The 18751-nt window shown below is 40.2% G+C and overlaps 1 protein-coding gene across 9 annotated transcripts in view; it reads right to left on the reverse strand.

The window, feature by feature from the left end:
- dock3 (dedicator of cytokinesis 3) overlaps nt 1-18751 on the reverse strand; it is a 208627-nt gene that overhangs the window by 8904 nt on the left and 180972 nt on the right. For 5 of the 9 annotated variants that reach the window (XR_008835714.1, XM_056447328.1, XM_056447325.1 and 2 more), the window contains 20 exons: nt 16996-17071; nt 15763-15863; nt 14054-14112; nt 13281-13429; nt 12355-12440; nt 11910-11936; nt 11687-11782; nt 9233-9293; nt 9049-9142; nt 8329-8477; nt 6432-6518; nt 6166-6270; nt 5926-6067; nt 4953-5119; nt 4786-4872; nt 4152-4331; nt 2581-2664; nt 2386-2502; nt 1888-2027; nt 996-1128 (listed from right to left, as the gene is read on the reverse strand). Coding sequence is in view for 8 of the 9 variants with exons in the window: in XM_056447328.1 (XP_056303303.1) it covers nt 996-1128; nt 1888-2027; nt 2386-2502; nt 2581-2664; nt 4152-4331; nt 4786-4872; nt 4953-5119; nt 5926-6067; nt 6166-6270; nt 6432-6518; nt 8329-8477; nt 9049-9142; nt 9233-9293; nt 11687-11782; nt 11910-11936; nt 12355-12440; nt 13281-13429; nt 14054-14112; nt 15763-15863; nt 16996-17071 (2140 nt within the window). In the remaining variant the exon portion in view is untranslated. The remainder of the gene's footprint in view (nt 1-995; nt 1129-1887; nt 2028-2385; nt 2503-2580; nt 2665-4151; nt 4332-4785; nt 4873-4952; nt 5120-5925; nt 6068-6165; nt 6271-6431; nt 6519-8328; nt 8478-9048; nt 9143-9232; nt 9294-11686; nt 11783-11909; nt 11937-12354; nt 12441-13280; nt 13430-14053; nt 14113-15762; nt 15864-16995; nt 17072-18751) is intronic. The other 4 variants (XM_056447331.1, XM_056447326.1, XM_056447329.1 and 1 more) reach the window with 3 other exon arrangements.

Genomic DNA, 18751 nt, shown 5'->3' on the forward strand with positions numbered 1-18751 from the left:
CATTTTTGAGCAAAAAAAAAATGATGTTCCAGAATCAACATAACTGTTAATCCAGGATCACATCGTACTTGGCAAAGTCATGACGTTTGCTGGGGTGTTATGAGTGTTCTCTAAGGTACTGCTAAGTGGTGCTAGCACATGGTTAGGCAGTTTCTAATGAAGTGATGGGTGGTAGTTGGGGTGCTATTAAGGCCAAGATACAATCAAACTAATAGTTGCCCATTGGGTTACCCTTGGAAAGGGTGCCAAAAAAGTGGTACATTAAGGTTTGTTTTTTTAGTACCTTTGACAGTAAAAATTAACATAAATAGATACTGTACTGTGCCAAACTGTAATGCTTAGTGGAAATGGGCCAATACTGCACCACTAGGTGGTTGTTACAGGTCTGTAGCCAGCCTGGCCAAAGGGGTGGTTCTCTTTTCTCAAAAAGTGGACCTTTTTGCAACCATTTTCTATTTAATTATGAGATTTAAATCTGCATTATAGTGGCATTTCAAGCACTATTCTAAAATAGCTTGTCATCAGCCACACTTGTTGACTACTTTAGCTAAAATAGTATTCAAATTAATTTTAATATGGGCCGCTTTTGGTGCTTCACCCCTTTTTACTGGTCATTATTTAGTTTCAAGAATAAGGTCCAAGATTTAAAATAAAAGTTTCTTGTAAAATGTTTTCTCCACAATAGAGTCACGAATGATGACTTCTCTTACATTAGATTGTCCGTTTTCTTGCACAGCCGGATGTTGGACTTATAAAAAAATATTTGTTAGCATTGATCAAAACTGATTAGCTAAAGTCACGTCGAAGCCACAGCCAACAGAGGATTCTACTCTGGATATTTTGACCAAATTCTGGACCTTTGTCAGTGAGGGGTGGGTCTTCCGAACTACCCGAACCGCTCCTGGCTACAGGCCTGTATGATACAGCTTGGGTGCCCTAAATAAAGGCTGAGATGTACCTGTAGGCTGTGTGTATTATGAGTTCATGTAGCCCACCTGCATGCGATAAAGGTCCTCTGGGTGCTCCATCATACTGTCCGTCATGATGAGGAGGTTTCCTGTCTCACTGGAGGTGTGAGAGGAGAGAGAAGAGGAGGAATGTCGGACAGAGCCCAACACATTCAGAGGGCTAGAGGAAGACAGAGAAAGAGACAGACAGGGGGAGGAGAGGGATACGGACAACAGGGATGGAAAAGAAAAGCAGGAAGAGAAACGCATACAGGAATGGGGGAAATGAATCAAGATGAAGGAAAAGAAGATCATAGGGTGGTAGAACACCGGCAGCCGTGCGAATATGAACAAAAAAGAGACAGAAGAGAAAGGAGTAATGCATGCACAAAGAAAGATGTCAAACATATGTGAGAAGAAGTGACAGAAGAGAGAGAGAGGGAGAGAGGAACAAACAGAGAGAGACATGAGAGAGACGTGGTGGAGCTGAAGCTCGTGTGTTCAGGGTGGGCAGCATGAGTATGTGCGCATGAGGAATACACGGTCAAGGAGTGTTTGTGAAGAGAAAGGAAGGGCTGTGTCTAGAGTGCAGGGATCTCTCTTATATTTACACGTGTATGACAAACACTACACAAATTGATTACTGCTGAGTTTCCTGTGAGATGCCACACAATAAGTATTTGAAAGAAATATACCTATATGAAATGAAACTTTCCATTATGTAAAAGATCTAAAATAATACTGATTCATATTGAATTTGTCCAGAGTTCTTGTTCAAAGGGAAACGTGTTGTACTGTTCAATTCCAAAGACATCAGATTTGACATTCAACATCAAAAATGGCATTTACTGTCACATTTCAACTCAAACATTCATAAGCTCACCTATATAGTTCATATACAACCAATCCATCAGAACTGTGTGTGTAGTGGTGTACTGACCTGTGTCTGTGCATGAGTTTGATACTCTCAGGACTCATGGGACTGTGTGTGGCGAGGATGCCGCGTGGGGTACTCGCTCCAGAGCAGGCTGGACTCAGCTTATCCAGACCGGGCAGGCCCTGCAGGGCCACATAGAAACACTACTCTGAATATCCACACTGTCTGCGCTCATGAAAGACATATTTCATGTAATACACCAGTTTATAGATGATCAAGTGAACAGTTTCCAATGTACACTGTTAGACTTTGCTGCAATGTTACAGCCCAGTAAAACACCACATACATTCTTTACAGTTCACTACTGTAACGCATGCTTCACACAGCGCATCAACGCTTCCCATTCACTGTGAATAGGTGTCGTCAAGTGTTGTGGAACTGAATTGTGAACACGTCAGCCGTGTTGATAGGATCGAATGATTGGGGTCTTTATTTAAAATTTCCTTTCAAAATTCAAATGTTGTCAACATATGTGCATGAAAAGCCGATGTGAGGTCTCACATGACAAAGACTGCTCCTCATCATCTGGAACTGATCGATCAGCTTCTTGTGCAGGGGACGCATTTCTGGGTGCACCAGTTTCTCATGCACGGCCAAACCCACACCGAGGACGTGGACCTGTGGGGTTGTTTTATATAAAAGTGATTACTTGAGCTTCTCATTTTTATTTCTGGATTGCTAAAATGATGTGTTTACCTGTTCTTGCATCAGGTCCTTGAGTTGGGTGATCTTCTCCGTATCCTCTGGGTGACTGCTAATGTACTCTTTATCAAAGAACGCCTGAGAGACAATGAGCAGGAAAACAATTATACTAACAGTTTAAATGTATTGCAGCCATTGGAATCGTTTAGGCTCGAGACTTCCGCTCTCATTCACTTCCATTGATTTCTTGACGTTAAAAAGAGTTTGTTGTGCTGCTTGATGTTGAAAACTGATCTTTTCTTATTATATTATTCTGCTTTGTCTCTATAGTCATGAACACACTTGTTTGTAGAGCGAGTACTTTGACCGTTCTCTGCCAAGAACAGGCTGTAGAGTATGAGTTTCTGTGTGTGTGAGAGAATGAGTGTGTATGGGTGTTTCCCAGTACTGGATTGCAGCTGTAAGTGCATCCACTGTGTAAAACATATGCTGGACATGTTGGTGGTTCATTCCACTTATGAATACAGGGAGTAAACTGAAGGAAAATGAATGAATGAATGAATGTTCAGTTTCTGACACGGACCAATTGTTTTGCCTCACAAGGCCTCGGTGTGTCATCAGGAGCCAAGGCTATTGATTTGGGCTGCGTCCAAATCGCATACTTCCACACTATATACTGTAGTATACTAAAAACAGTATGCGAGACAAGTATGTCTAAATTCACAGAATTTAAATGTATGTTTCCAGCATGATTCTGAAGTGTGCATCTGATGCATGCTATGCTAACCCATAATGCCATGTGAGAGATTTGATAGAGAACTGACACAACCAACGCTGGTAGGTCATGTGATCATGACAAATGATGGATGTAGTATGTCTGAGTTCCATTTATTCTATATAGAACGTAATTTTCTAATGGTCATGTAGTAAATTCAAATTCAAATGTAGTACCCACTCGAATAGTGGGCGATTTCGGACACAGCCTTGGACTAGCCTTGTGTTTATTTTTAATCTAAAAAATTCCATTGACTGCCGCTCACCTGATCGCTTCGGGTGAGAAACAGGAAATTGTACATTTTGGGTGAACTATGCCTTTAAAGAGTCACGAAACACCAAAACACTTGTTTTGAGACGATGACAGTCATATATGTGGCCCACGCTGCTAATAACACTATTAGGACACATATATTTACTAATAAGTGAAAATTGGTTGTTGGGTTATTTCGAGTGAATTCGTTCTTCCGGTTTGAAAATAAATGTGCACATACTGAAACTCCCCTTTTCATGCAAACCCTTCCCTCTTTCACCACTCGACACTCCCACCTAAACAGTGCTCACCCACTTTCCTGACTTTATTCAAACTAGAGGTGTGAAGACACCCTGCTGAGTCAGGGGGCGAGGGTGTTCATGGCCCTTTAAGAGCAGATCATGTAAAGATTATAAGCGCCTACGCATCTCCAGTGCTCTGCCCCTTATGAGACGGTTGATGTTCATTCATTGGGGCAAAAACCGTGTCAACTCAACATGAAGAAAGTAGTAGAGCTAGTGCGAGCTTTCTAAAGCACAATAAACTCATCTGCCAATAGAAACAATGCTCTTTTCAACCTCCCAAAGTTTGTGTTCACCTCCTGGTATCTGGCGATTCCTCCGTTGACGGCGGCGTCAATTACGCCGTTCAGGCACATGCTGAGCAGGTTGATGTTTCCGTGCAGCTGTTTGTGCTGGTATTGACTGATCAGGGTGCGCAGCTCTTGGTTCTTGTTCTCCACCACATAAATGGCATTTTCCAGTGGACTGACCTCCACCTACAATACATGACAGATAGGGGTACACAGCCGATGTTTCTTCAGCAAATCCACTTGTCAAACTGACATTTATTACACATTATGACTATTATTTTGAGTTTCGTCTTTGGGTGGCATGATTTGACGATTAAAAGTTTGTCATTGTAATCACGTGAAGGAATTGTGTACATGTAAACATATTAGTAACGTACAGTAGTGTTTCTGAATCAGATTATAGTAAATAATCTTGAATTCTAGAGTTGCTATGGTAATATAATAACTATAGTAATATAAACAAACACTTTGGGTTATATTATACTACACCACAGTTTACACTACAGTATTGATGTGAAACTTAACAATGAAATTATCCAGAAATGTACATTTTGGGTGAACTATCACTTTAAGCATAATCGGGTTAAGATTGTGCATGTAAACGTGCTGATCATGTTGAAGATTATGCAGATTGACCCACCAGCTCTCGCTTGTCCACTTCAAACCAGCGGGAGATGCCAGGCAGAGGGTGAGTGAGGATTAGTGTAGTCCGCTCGATCCACAGACTCTGAAAACACAACAACGCTTTAAGTAACACGCGGTTCTTCATAATCCAGCAGTGATCCCGAAGGAGAGCCATCATTTTACCTTGAACTCGTTCTCCCGGTCTTTGGGACCCTTGTGGAATGGCCGGTCATATCTGAACCGTCGGACGTTGTTGACTCTGTAGAAGCTCTTGATGCGGTCGGGCACACGGTCCATCTGAATAACGTCCATGTTTTCAGGAACTGCAGACACAGCGTAGATCTGGAGGTCTGGCAAAGCTTATGTCAAGAGAAAACGCTGCTACTGTTTTTTTCAAAATATAGTTTAAACAGATAAATCATACTGGGAATTAAAATGCTGTCAAGACGTCATGTCATTGTCAACCCTAACCCTAACACTGATAGCACCAACTGCACTTCAAGCATCCTAAACTTAAATCCTGGCTTATGGACCTTTCTAGAATCCTTCCTCCCTTTCTCTCTCCAGCTTCACTTCCTATAATTAAATAAACTAATGAAGGAATGAATAGTGGAATTAGCTAATGATTGCATGATCTAATGAGTGAACCAATCAATCAATCAATCAATGAAATGAATCAATGAACCAAACAACCAATCAATCAATGTACCAACCATCCATCCAACCAACCAACAAACCAACCAACCAACCATACATGCATACATACATACATACATTCATCCAACTAACCATCCATCCATCCATATATCCACCCAACCAACCAACCAACCATTCATCCAACCAACCAACCAACCAACCAACCAACCAACCAACCAACCAACCAACCATTCATCCAACCAACCAACCAACCAACCAACCAACCAACCAACCAACCAACCATCCATCCATCCATCCATCCATCCATCCATCCATCCATCCATCCATCCATCCATCCATCCATCCATCCATCCATCCATCCATCCATCCATCCATCCATCCATCCATCCATTCATCCACTAATAGAATCAGTCAATGAAACAACCAACTAACAAACCAAATAACTGAATAAACACACGCATGCATCAAGCATTTCTCATCTCATTATGGTGAAGGATACACTGGGCATCACCCTGTAAAATGCCCTCATCTGGTTGATTCGGGTGCTGCATGGCGATGGCTTGAGGAAATTCTCCCAGCATTCTTTGCTGAAAGGCTTCAAGCCTCTCATAGTCATGACCCCGACAAACAAACTCCTTATTCTGAGAGAAAAGATGTAGTAATAGAGTATTAGACATCATTGTTTTGCATAAAATTAATTCGTAATATTTAAACAGAGCGTACAGAAGTAAAGTCTCACCCTGAGGAAGAAAGGAAACTTCCGCCCATAAAACCCCACCCTGAAGAACTCGGGCTCCAGTCGCTGCTGCTCCATGATGTTGTCATAATACGCCGCCTCCATTTTCTGTGCAGAAAGAAAGAGCTAAATATTCACACAGCGCTGACCTCCTTCTGAGCACAATACATAACAGTGCATTAATAGCTGCGACGTCCACTCAAAGTGCTGTTATATAATCCCTATTCATATATGCACGTTTTCTAAAAAGAACATCAAAAGGCACTGACCCGTATCCAGCTGAGACTCTGATAATCGTACAGGGACTCGTACTGAAAGGCTAGTTCCCGGCACAGCGGGATGCCATACTCCCAACACTGAGAAGAGAACAAGAGAAGACTGCTGGCTTCATGTGCAATTTATAAAATGAGAAAGACTCTGATCATTAAGTAGACTGACCAGCCGCATTATTAGCTAGACTTGTTAAACTGCTCTATAATGTCAAAATATAACCAGCCAATCACATGGCAGCATGTTTCACCCTCCAAATTCAGTTCATCTGTATTCCTCCAGCTCTTCTCCACTGTAGAGTGTGTAGCAGCAGCTGAACACTGAAGTTCTAGTAAACTGAAGCGGTGTCAGTCCAGTGTTCAGAGTTCAGTTCAGTGTGGTTTAATCTTCACTGCTGAAAGTCCAAACACTGAAGAGCAAATCCATCCATACACAGCTCCACAAGTCCCAAACCAAGCCATCCAGTGGAGACAGTGGAGGAACAAACTTCACCAATTGACCAAAGTGAAGGAGAGAAACCTGGAGAGAAACCAGGCTCAGTTGGACACGACCATTTCTCCTCTGGCCAAACGTCCTGTACAGAGCTGCAGTCTAGGCGCTGGAGGCTGGAGAATGCTGGATGTCCATCATGGAAACGACAATACATCTCCAAAGGACAATTCAAATTGAATGCAGTCATGGCCGCCATATTGAAATGTCGCTCCAAACCATGACCACTTTGAAGAGCCCATTGGGATGAAGGATTTTGAGGGGTACATCTGATGGACATTTTAGGCCAGCCATGATCATTTACATTAGGACGTTCTTTGGTTTCACACCAAACATTTGTGAATGTTTACTGTCACTAGAGTTTCGGGAGGATTGTTGAACTATGGGTAACTCATCTGCAACTTTACATTACATTACTAACATTATTAAGTAGAACATTAAGGCATTCCCACATGACCTAAATACTGTTTATAGTAAATACGCCAGTGTTTTTAAACCATACTACAATAACTAATGAATCTGTTGCAGTCACTGTTGAAGTTCCTATAGTAATATAACTATAATAATATAACATATGAATGTAGTTTTCAACAACTATATATTTTACAAGAATACACTGAAGTAAAAAACTAAAGAATACTACAGTATGCATTACAGTTCATTATAGTTAACACTACAGTATGTTGTAGCATTCATTAACAGTTGTGAACACTACAATATACTACAGTAAAATACACTTCTCTGTAGTAAAAACACTCTACAAGTACTGCAGTATTATTATCATTATTTGTCTATTATGTCTAGTCTTAACTTAAATTACAGTGACAGGTGTATTGTTACAATATATGAACACTGTTATAAATGCAATGGTTTTCAAATGCATATCAGTTTTAGGGCCTCATGAAGTTAAATCAAATTGAAATATTAAAATGTCTCGTCAGGAAATGAACACTGGATTAAAGGGAAGGAGTGACACAACGTGACTGACTGTGGTAAGATGCATGGTGCAAGTGTGGCGAGGGTGATACTGTCTGAACTGAATTAAATCCATTTGTACTGTTGTCAGGAGTAGCATGGCATATGTAGTAATAATAAAACGGCATATTAATTATTGGTGTCCTGTCAGTGAATATATTATATTCCTTTTGCATTTGTTGCACTGCTTATTGTCAGTGTCCAGTATTGACATGATGAGAGGCTGAAATTGCCTTTAAAAGAGTGAATGGACTCTATAATGCTTATCAATTTAACATACAGAGAAATCCTGCTTTAGCATTGATGCTAACATCTGTCTAATCCACAGAGTGTTTGGACAATTGTACATTATACTTTACAGTAATCCCCCCAAATATATAGCAAAACATGCTTTTTTTAGATGACTTATAGCAAAGTTGCATCAGTGAATACCTTTCCTTTGTTGAAGTAGTGGATGACCTTACGACAGAGACCCTCTTTGCGGTGCCATTCGCTCTGCGCTGGATAATGCAGGAACTCTCTGAGTGGTCTTTCCTCCCAGTGGAGCAGCTCCCAGTACAGCAGCAGGGTGAACGCCGCCTCTGTGGGACACAGGGGTTGGCATAGTAGAGATAGTCTTGTGTAAAATACTTCCTATTACTATGGCAGCGCATGGTGCTAGCATAACAGGCTAGCTACTGTAGTAGGAGCTCTGAGAGTGTCAGAAGTCTTGGCTAAAACGAGGCTGAATTTGGGCTGTCAGTGAAAATCAGACATCTAACACTAGTCTAAAAAAACAGACTAGTCATCAAATACACAGGAGAGAATGACAAGTCGGTCTGATCTGCATATCTGAAGACTAGTCTGTTTTAGACCAATGTTAGATTTTCACTTATTAACTTTAGCTAATGCGACAGATACACTTCACTGAACATCTATTATTCATCCATTCATTTTAGTCTCTTTATTCATCAGGGTTCACCACAGCGGAATGAACCGCCAACTATTGCATGTTTTACACAGCGGATGCCCTTCCAGCTGTGACCCAACACTGGGAAACACCCATACACACTCATTCACACACACACACACACACACTCATACACTACAGACAATTTAGTTCATCAATCCCCCTATAGCAGCTTGTAAACACAGTAAGATGAAGTGTCTCACCTGTGTAGTTCTCCGCCTGCAGGTGCATGTCGCACAGCTTATGAATGTATCGGATGTACATCTCCTCCTTATTAATCTCCGACTTGTAGAAATTCTGTAAGAATCCAGATCATGTGACTCTCAGGTTACTTCAGCCTGCTCACAACAAAGAAGCGTCACGTTTATTATGAAAGCGCAGACTCACCAGCAGGTTGACCGTGCAACCGATCTTCTTGTTTTCCGTCTCATCACCTTTCATGCAATCCCTGCCAACAACAGGAACAGGAAGTCTCATTAGTTACAGATGCCACGCCCACTGATTATTTATGCACAATGCAAAGTCTGAATCTGATTGGCTGCCTTCTATACAACTTATGAAGAGATGTTTGCTTTTAGATTATATATGATAGACTGAGGGGCGACGCGGTTGGCGGTTCATTCCACTGTGGTGACCCCAGATTAATAAAGGGACTAAGCTGAAAATAAAATGAATGAATGAATGACAGACTGATCAGGAACATTTTATGCTCCTGCAGCAGTTAGAGACCCTTCTCTGTAAGATATATGGGTCAGGGTCACTAAAGATCCAATTAGTTATGGACTAAATATTCAGTTTTATTCAATTCAAAGGGTTAAGTGCTGCACAATGAATTCAGATTACACATATCTTGACCTGATTTCAGCACAATATGCTTGACGTAGGGTGTCGTGGAGATTTGTAAACAAGAAATGGGTGTCAGGATGTAAGGTTCAATCGAGTCATAGTGCCCTGATGCCACCTTCAAAACGTCAGCACAGAAGGTCTAGCATGTTACATCTTCCTTATATCTACAGCAGGTTCAGTCATATTGACCAATAGGAGCACAGAATCTGTTCCAGACACTGCTTTTAAAATGGCAGAGCAGAAGAGCGAGGACTGTGCTGCTACTGTAGGTGGACATGAAATGGAAGAACCTTCGTGGAGTAACAGCGACACTTCAGGTACACTCGTCTGCATGTGCCATCGAGGGACTTTGGTCGAGGGACCATTACAAAATTCAAATGGAAATGTTGACAATGGGGTGACACAGTTAGCACGCTCAGTGGTTAGCACTGTGGCCGACAGCAAGATGGTCGCTGGCTGTCTACTGGGAGTTTGTATTTTAATTTGAAGTTTGTGAGCTCAGGGCTGCTTTGTTTACAGCCGTTGCTGTTTGGTGTTCAGAAAACACACACACACACACACACACACACACACACACACACACACACACACACACACACACACACACACACACACACACACACACTATGTTTCCATCCACCTATTTGTATATGTATTTTGGATCTGCGCATTAAAACCGGTTGATGGAAACGTCAACATGTGCATACGTTTTGAAAATGCATATAGAAGAACATATGCGCAGAGCAGAGCAGGATAAATGTTTTATTCGATTAGACAAGATGCGCATAAACTACGCTGGAAACACTTTTACCGCACTAATTCCAGCTTGTGCATTATAAAGGTCATGTGATGGTGTTATAAGAGATCATGTGATGATGGAAATGTGTGTGAATAGATACACTAGCAGGCTGGAGCACACTGTAGAACATCTGACATGTTGTGTTGGTCATTCTAAAACACCTGAACCGTTCCACAACATTAGTGTAATTACTTAATTAATGACCTCCAGAGCGGTCCAGAGCATCTGTGCTCCGCGTCTCATGTGTTTAAATGCCAGCGCATGTTCACTGCGTGTCAGGATCGCCTTCTGAGGTGCAAGTCATTTATTAAATGAAGAAAAGATTGAAGCAGCTTCTTCTACCGCAGTACATTCTGCTTTTACTGTTGATATCTGGCGCCGGGTAATCAGTAGCTGATGATTTTGTTCTCTTTGATCGTTGGATAGAAACGCTGCTTTATTCGCACGTCTTTTAATCGATAATGCGCACAAAGTTAATCCGTATTTTTGGATGGAAACACAGCTAGTGACTGTCCCAACCAATAATGCAAATTGTGTAGTCTGAACAGGGCTTTACATTTTAAATGGCTCCTTCTGTTTGATTATAATATGCACTATTAAACTATTATAATGACAGACGACATGTGCCCAAACGCCACTTACTGCAGTATATGCTCAACAGTGTCGTTATAACTAACTAAAGATAAAACTCAATGTCTTTCAGTCACTGAAATACAGTTCATAACTTCAATTAAAGCCGCATTACTAAAACTACTGAGAGTGAAAGTCCCTGATATACTGTAAGCTAATTAAAACACTAATGGTGTGTACTAATTGTAATTTTAAAGGGATAAATCACCCCAAAATGAACATTTACTGACATTTACTCTCCCTCAAGTGGTTCAAAACCTTCCTGAGCTTCTTTATTTCTCATGGACACTAAGTAAGATGTTAGGAGGGAAGATGAAGACCTGTAGCCATTGACTTCCACAGTTGGAAAAACAAATGCTATTGAAGTCAATGAGGTTTCCGGCTGTCCTCCAAACATCTTACTTAGTGTTTGACAGATGAAAGAAACTCAAACAGGTTTGGAAGAAGTGAAAGGAGAGTAAATGAGGACAGAATCAGACCAAAAGTGGAACAATTGTGTCCTAGTGTGAATTAGTTAAATAAATACAGCATTATTATCAGTACAGACACTAAAACTAAAGTAATACCTGTAATCCAGCAGTCGCTCCATGAGGCGTGTGACAGACGTGACAAAGGAGATGCCCGTCTCCCTCCAGGTCTCCTGCTCGATCTTCTCCAGCAGACTAAACATAAACGGCACACATATACGTCATCATTTAAGGACACTTCATAGAGGAAATAGAGGGATTTGTAATGGAAGATCCTTTTGAGGGGCTTCTGATTGGCTGAAAAGAGTGGGTTTCCTCTTACCTGGGGTACGGCCCAAACAGCTGAGTTCTAACAATCCCGCAGCACAAGGCAAATCAGAGACACTCGGGTTATAGCAAGAGCACTCAAACAGTGTGTGTGTGTGTGTGTGTGTGTGTGTGTGTGTGTGTGTGTGTGTGTGTGTGTGTGCGCTTGTTTATGTGCTTTATGAGGACACATTTGAATATCGACATGAGTATGACCCTGGTTTATGAGGACATGCATTGTGTCCTATTAATTCCAAATGCTTAATAACCATACTTAACAGTGTCTTTTGGCATTTAAAGATTGCCACATGTTTCCTGTAAGGGTTGGGTTCTGTGATAGGGCCTGTATAAAATACATGATGCCTATGGAGAGTCCCCGTAAACCACCAATTTCTACATGTGTGTGTGTGTGTGTGTGTGTGTGTGTGTGTGTGTCTGTGTGTGTGTGTGTGTTCACTTACAGCAAACTGAAGAGCTCTCTGTAATTCTCGTCTCCTTTGCCTTCAGACACCAGACTGTCCAGTTTGTCTATCAGTTCCGCCTCCACCTGCACCATAAACATCACTTATTCACATGTAATTAAACAGGATATATTTATTCAGACGTTTAAATTATGCTCATTATTATTGATTTTTCATCACATTATATATCAAATTTAATAACTATAATAATCATATGAATACTACTACTTATAATAATGATAATAATCTATCCGTCCGTCCGTCCGTCCGTCCGTCCGTCCGTCTCTCTCTCTCTCTCTATCTATCTATCTATCTATCTATCTATCTATCTATCTATCTATCTATCTATCTATCTATCTATCTATCTATCTATCTATCTATCTATCTATCTATCTATCTTTAAATATAATTTGATAGTACACAATATTATTGAGGATACTAGTATTCAGATTACAGTGAATATTGAAGACTTAAACAGGTAAATTAGGTAAATCTCTGGATAGCAGTAATTTGCTGGGTAGACAATGTTTCTGTAGATAATTAGATATAATCTAATTAGATCTAATATTATATATCTATAGATCTATATATAATCTAATATTATACATCTATAGATCTATATATAATCTAATTAGATCTAATATTATTTATCTATATAATAGAGCTATATAAATAAACATGAATTTAATAGAATATTTGATAATGAATTAAAATTCCACAAAATGGCAGATAATTTAGCCTAAAATTCTTTCCTTTCTTCTTTTATTTCTTTATTCATTCCATCACTAAACCATCAAAAATAAACAGAATATCCTATTTCTAGTCATAGTCATATTCTTGTGTAATCACTAAAACATAACAGGTTTAGAAAAGCAGAGGAAAACAGGCAAGAATAGGCAGAGAAGCAGATGGCAGGTGTGATGGACCTGTTTGAAGTTGCCGTTCTTTCTCTGTTCCCAGTCCATCATATCGTGGAAGATGGGGATCATTATGTTTCGGACTTCGTTTTGCGGTACAAGCGTCACACCCAAAAACGGGCCGATCATTCCTGGTATGAAGTGGATCTTATTCTCACCTGCAGCCAAACCAAGCAAACCCACAACCGTGATTATATTATATAATCAAATAATATATGCCTTTCACTAATAAAACAAACCCTTGACAAATTAAAAAATAAATAAATACAGTATGGTGTCAAAATGAACATTTACCAAACCATAATGAGATTAACCTTAATAAGATATTTTAAAGACAGCTGAAAACATGTAACCATTGACTTCCATAGTAGGAAAAGCAAAGACTATGGTAGCCAATGGTTTTCAGCTTTCTTCATGATACCTTCTTTTGCGTTCAACAGAAGAAAGACTCTCATTAAGCTTTGAAATAAGTAAATGAGGACAGAATTGTCTTTTTTTTGTGTGTGAATCTCTTTAACAATATTATTTCTACCAATAACACCTAGAGCCTGCAATACCATCACGGCCCACAGGTTGAAAACCACTGAACATTTGCTCTCTACAAAGAATGTTGTGGTGTTTACGGGGGCCTTTCTGCAGTGTAGTGCCTTCTTCTGCCTGTAGAGGTCAGTGCTGCCTTTCTATAGTCAATCCTCATGTTTATGTCTGTGCGTGTGCAGAGAAATGCAGGAAAAGAGAGTGAAACAAGAGCTGGAAGATGGAGAGAGAATCACGACACTCACCCAAATTCTGCCACATGCTAAACAGCTCGTAAGCCATCATGACCCTCATGTCACCATACCTGCAGAGGCATGAAAAACACAACAATGTAAGATGATTGAAACAAACAGAGAAACAGCAAGAGCTACACGCTAAGATGAAGATCACAGAGAGATGAGAATGAAGGAAGAGGAGAGAGGAAGCGACCCTTTCAATGTACTCCAGCATGGTGATCATCTGTCTTGTGTTGTGTGGCAGTCTTTTGCGCAGTGAGTATTTGACCAACAGCTAAAGGAACAGGCATCTATTAATCATGAGATGCTAAACTCATGGCTACAAACAAAATGGGGGAAAGTAGCACTGTAGGGCTGCTCTGAATGGATTTAACATGGTTTACACCTCTCTTCAACACTCTATATATTCCATTTTTACAAATAAACAAATATTGTGGGTTTAATTTGATCTAAGCTCGACTGACAGTCGAATAGAACAGAAATCTCTGGAGGAAAGACATGATAACAAGAACCTTTTTTGTTAGCGGTGTCTGAAACTGCTCTCTAGTTCACTCAAGTCATCTTTACACAGCTGATTTTAGGTGGCCGACCTGATTTCACCAAGTAGGAGTAACATCTACGACGATCCTGGAACAGCATTCCAATCAGCCAATGAGAATTAAGGGATATGTTTATGGGTAATGTTAATTTTAGGCTTACATTTAAGTTTATGCACTTCTTCATCATTGTTATCCAACTATTTTCTGGTTTTGGGAATAATGTACAGTTCTGGTTGGGTTTAGGGGTTGCCCTGCTAAAAAAAATCCAGCTTAAACCAGCCTAGGCTGGTTGGCTGGTTTTAGCTGGTTGTCCAGGCTGGTTTTAGAGGGGTTTTGGCCATTTCCAGGCTGGAAACCTCTCTAAAACCAGCCTGCTCAGAATTCAGTGTAAAGATGCCTCAATAAATGGTTTGTGTAAATCAGGGGTGTCCAAACTCTGTCCTGGAGGGCCGGTGTCCTGCATAGCAAAGCTCCAACTTCCTTCAACACACCTGCCTGGAAGTTTCCAGTCCACCTAGTAAGAGCTTGATTAGCAGGTTCAGGTGTGTAATTGGGGCTGTAACTAACATTTGCAGGACAGCGGCCCTCCAGGACCAAGTTTGGGCACCCCTGGTGTAAATATTGTGCGTTCTTCAGCGATCTTGCATCCCTGTGTTCTCATATAACGTCATCATCAACTGCAAGTTCAGTTCCAAAACTCAAGATCACAAGAATGGAGGACGCGTGAAAGTTCCTGGATGTGTTCTTGATATCGAGGACGTGTCGATGCAGACTTGAGCGCAAAATTCACATGAGAAGTCCCAGAGGTCATTGTGGCTGAATAAAGCAGGTGGGAAGAGCAGTACTTAATATAGATTCATCACTAAAGTTCAGAGTTTACTGATTTATCTCAGGAGTTTCCCTAAATGAAACAGTGAAAGTAAACTACCATGAAAATCTCTATAAAGGCATGAACACGTTAAAGCTGTTCATTTGCTGAAACTCATATTAAAATCTGTTTTATTTGTGTTGTGCAACATTTGTAAGGTCTTTATGCATAGTATGTACTGTCAAAATGGGAAAAACAATACATCATTGTATGAATGCTGTAATGTTTAAATCATTTTAGGTTAATAATGTGAGTTAATAATGTCAGCTGTTGTCTCCAGATCTGTGTGAATGAACAGGATCATGTCTTACTTGTCAAAGACCTTCTTCCGTTTGGCCGGAGTCAGAGTCTCCAGCTGTAGACTAGGCTGGTTGATGAACAGCACAGCCAGACTGAAGTACGAGTTCCACACCTGATGGAAATAAACATACAGGAGCCATTAAACCTGATATTACCAGCAGTGTTTTCATCAGTCTGATCAGAAGTGGATGATATCGATGGCTGTAGGCAGGACGGATATCCGCTTGTTATGTCGTGTCGTATGTAATACTGTTTCCAGGTTCAAGCTGCTACTCATTTGAATTGAGAAAATACTCGTGGATGACCATCATATCACACATTAAAGTGAGTTTGATCCAGAATCATGGCGTACACATCAGTCTCTGAACTGCTTATAAAACAATTTATAAAAACTGAATCACATTCTGGCCATCAGATATTAGGCATGGATATCATTTTTGATAGTATTCCAGTGCTTAAATAATGTTTATTATTACCATTAGTTGAGTTTGCCTATACAGTTTGACATGGCACTTGGATCTAGAAGCCTAACACTTAACAAGCAGATTGACAGACTCTTGCCACACAACTGTGTTTAAACCCTGTATAATACTAGATACTAATACCAGATCTCCTTTAAGCTCCGTAACGATTTAAAAGAACCATCTCAGAATCATTGCAGAATAATACCAATATCCAATGCCTATTCTGAGCAGTTTTCTTAAAGCTGTTGTAGGCGGACACAATAGCAGGCCACAAATAATACTATAGTTTAACATGTCTTCAGTGGGTAAACTGGTCTTGACTGTTTACTAATCCAGTTCCCGGTTCGGGTTCCAGAGTTAAGCTGCTCTACGCACTTTCCAAGGGACATCCAGCGAAAGCCCACGCTGACAGACAGGCCTGTGTTTTTCTCCGCAAGATAACCTTCATTAATAATTCAGCAGGTTTGAACTTCCAGAGCCGGTCTCCCTGGTTAGTGGCACCATCTGTCTTGATCAGGGAGGAGCGCTTCATTAGAGTGGATTAGAGAGAGCCAAGAGTGTCCAACAGCAGCAGGACACCGTAAAGGCCCACATCAAGCACGTTTGTGAACATGTGAATGCCATCTTCAGGAGAACAGGTGTGTGTGTGTGTGTGTGTGTGTGTGTGTGTGTGTGTGTGTGTGTGTGTGTGTGTGTGTGTGTGTGCGGAGATGATGTTTATGGTTAGTGTTTGCTGCAGTGTCAGGGAGTTGGTTGTGAAAAATGTGCAGAATCACACACCTTAAAATCGAAGTCAGCGTCTGTAAAGCTTTTATGGAGAGCAGGCGACAGATACTGGGTTGTGCTCACGATGATACTGCAGGACAGAGAAAGAGACAAGTTGAAGCATTTGGGCTATGTTCATGGATTTAATGCTTTCGAGAGGAATCTCCTATGTGTGCAGTTTTTCTGTTAATGGCGTATTTAGATGTCTAAACTTTTTTGTAATTACACTACACACCTACAGGCTTAAAAACCAAAAATACTGATCAAAGTGGCAGGAAATAAGTTTAATTCAGACTTCAGACTTTGTTAATCACGATTCTGATATCAGAAGTTTGGCCAGAGGAGAAATGCTCGTGTCCAACTGAGCCTGGTTTCTCTCCAGGTTTCTCTCCTTCACTTTGGTCAATTGGTGAAGTTTGTTCCTCCACTGTCTCCACTGGTTTGCTTGGTTTGGTTCTTGTGGAGCTGTGCATGGATGGATTTGCTCTTCAGTGTTTGGACTTTCAGCAGTGAAGATTAAACCACACTGAACTGAGCTGAACTGAACTCTGAACACTGGGCTGACACCGCTTCAGTTTACTAGAACTTCAGTGTTCAGCTGCTGCCACACACTCTACAGTGGAGAAGAGCTGGAGGAATACAGATGAACTGAAATGAATTGATTTAACATCTTGCAGTCAGCATTGTGAGATATTTTTAACCTCATTAATTATATTTTATTATATTTCTGTTTTATTTGACTTTTCCCCTGGCAGAAAATTCAATAATTCCAATCTGAGTTAGATTAAAAATCCAATAAAACAGTAATTATCATCAAATATTTTAATGTTTTAAATTAAATGTACTTATTTGATCTTATTGAACGCTGAATTTTCAACACCAGGCTACTTTAATGTTACACGATTCACAACTTCACTAAATGTAATCATCCTTAAGCTCAATATTTTTCTCCTGTGATGCATATGTTTATCTTTAGGATTCTTTGATCAACTCTTGGTCCTTTTTATAGACCATATTTAAATAAAAGCAACATCTGTTTATTTATATATATATTTAAATAATTGATTTGATCTTTTGTAAATGGATAAATTATTATTAAAAATATAATTAACTAGTGGGTAGTATGTGTGTGAATGAGTGTGTATGGAGGTTTCCCCGTGATGGGTTGTGAATGGAAGAGCATCCTCTGCGTAAAAAGTGTGCTGGATAAGTTGGCGGTTCATTCGGCTGTGGTGCAAAAGAAAATGAATGAATGAATGAATGAATATTTAACTTGAAGAGTGTACTTAGAAATGCTTTACATAAGAAAACATATTGTCGCTTTTAGAAATAACAAGTCAAAATGAGTTTTTCCTTAAACCAAACTCAATAATCTGCCAGTAGGGCATTTCCAACTAACAACAAATCTAGATTATTTGACCTACCCCATTGGCAGAATATTTAGTTTGTTTTAAGGAAAAACTCGTTTGGCATACTAAAAGTTGCATATTATTTCTGAAATCAAAACAATATTATTTACTCTTCTAAAAACTGCTTCCTGGTTTAATAATTTTTAGCTATTTGGACAACAAACGACACTAGGGGCTTTATTTTAACAATCTAAGCTCAAAATCTAAAGCGCACAATGCAAAAGCATTGAGGGTGTGTCTGAATCCACTTTTGCTGTTTTAAGGGCAGATAAATACTGTCTGGACCCCGGCGCATGGTCTAACAGGGCTGAGCTTATTCTCTTCATGAGTTCTGGGTGTGTTTTGAGCATAACGTTCATTAA

The sequence above is a fragment of the Danio aesculapii genome, chromosome 22 (assembly GCF_903798145.1).
Source record: "Danio aesculapii chromosome 22, fDanAes4.1, whole genome shotgun sequence".
Taxonomy (NCBI): domain Eukaryota; kingdom Metazoa; phylum Chordata; class Actinopteri; order Cypriniformes; family Danionidae; genus Danio; species Danio aesculapii.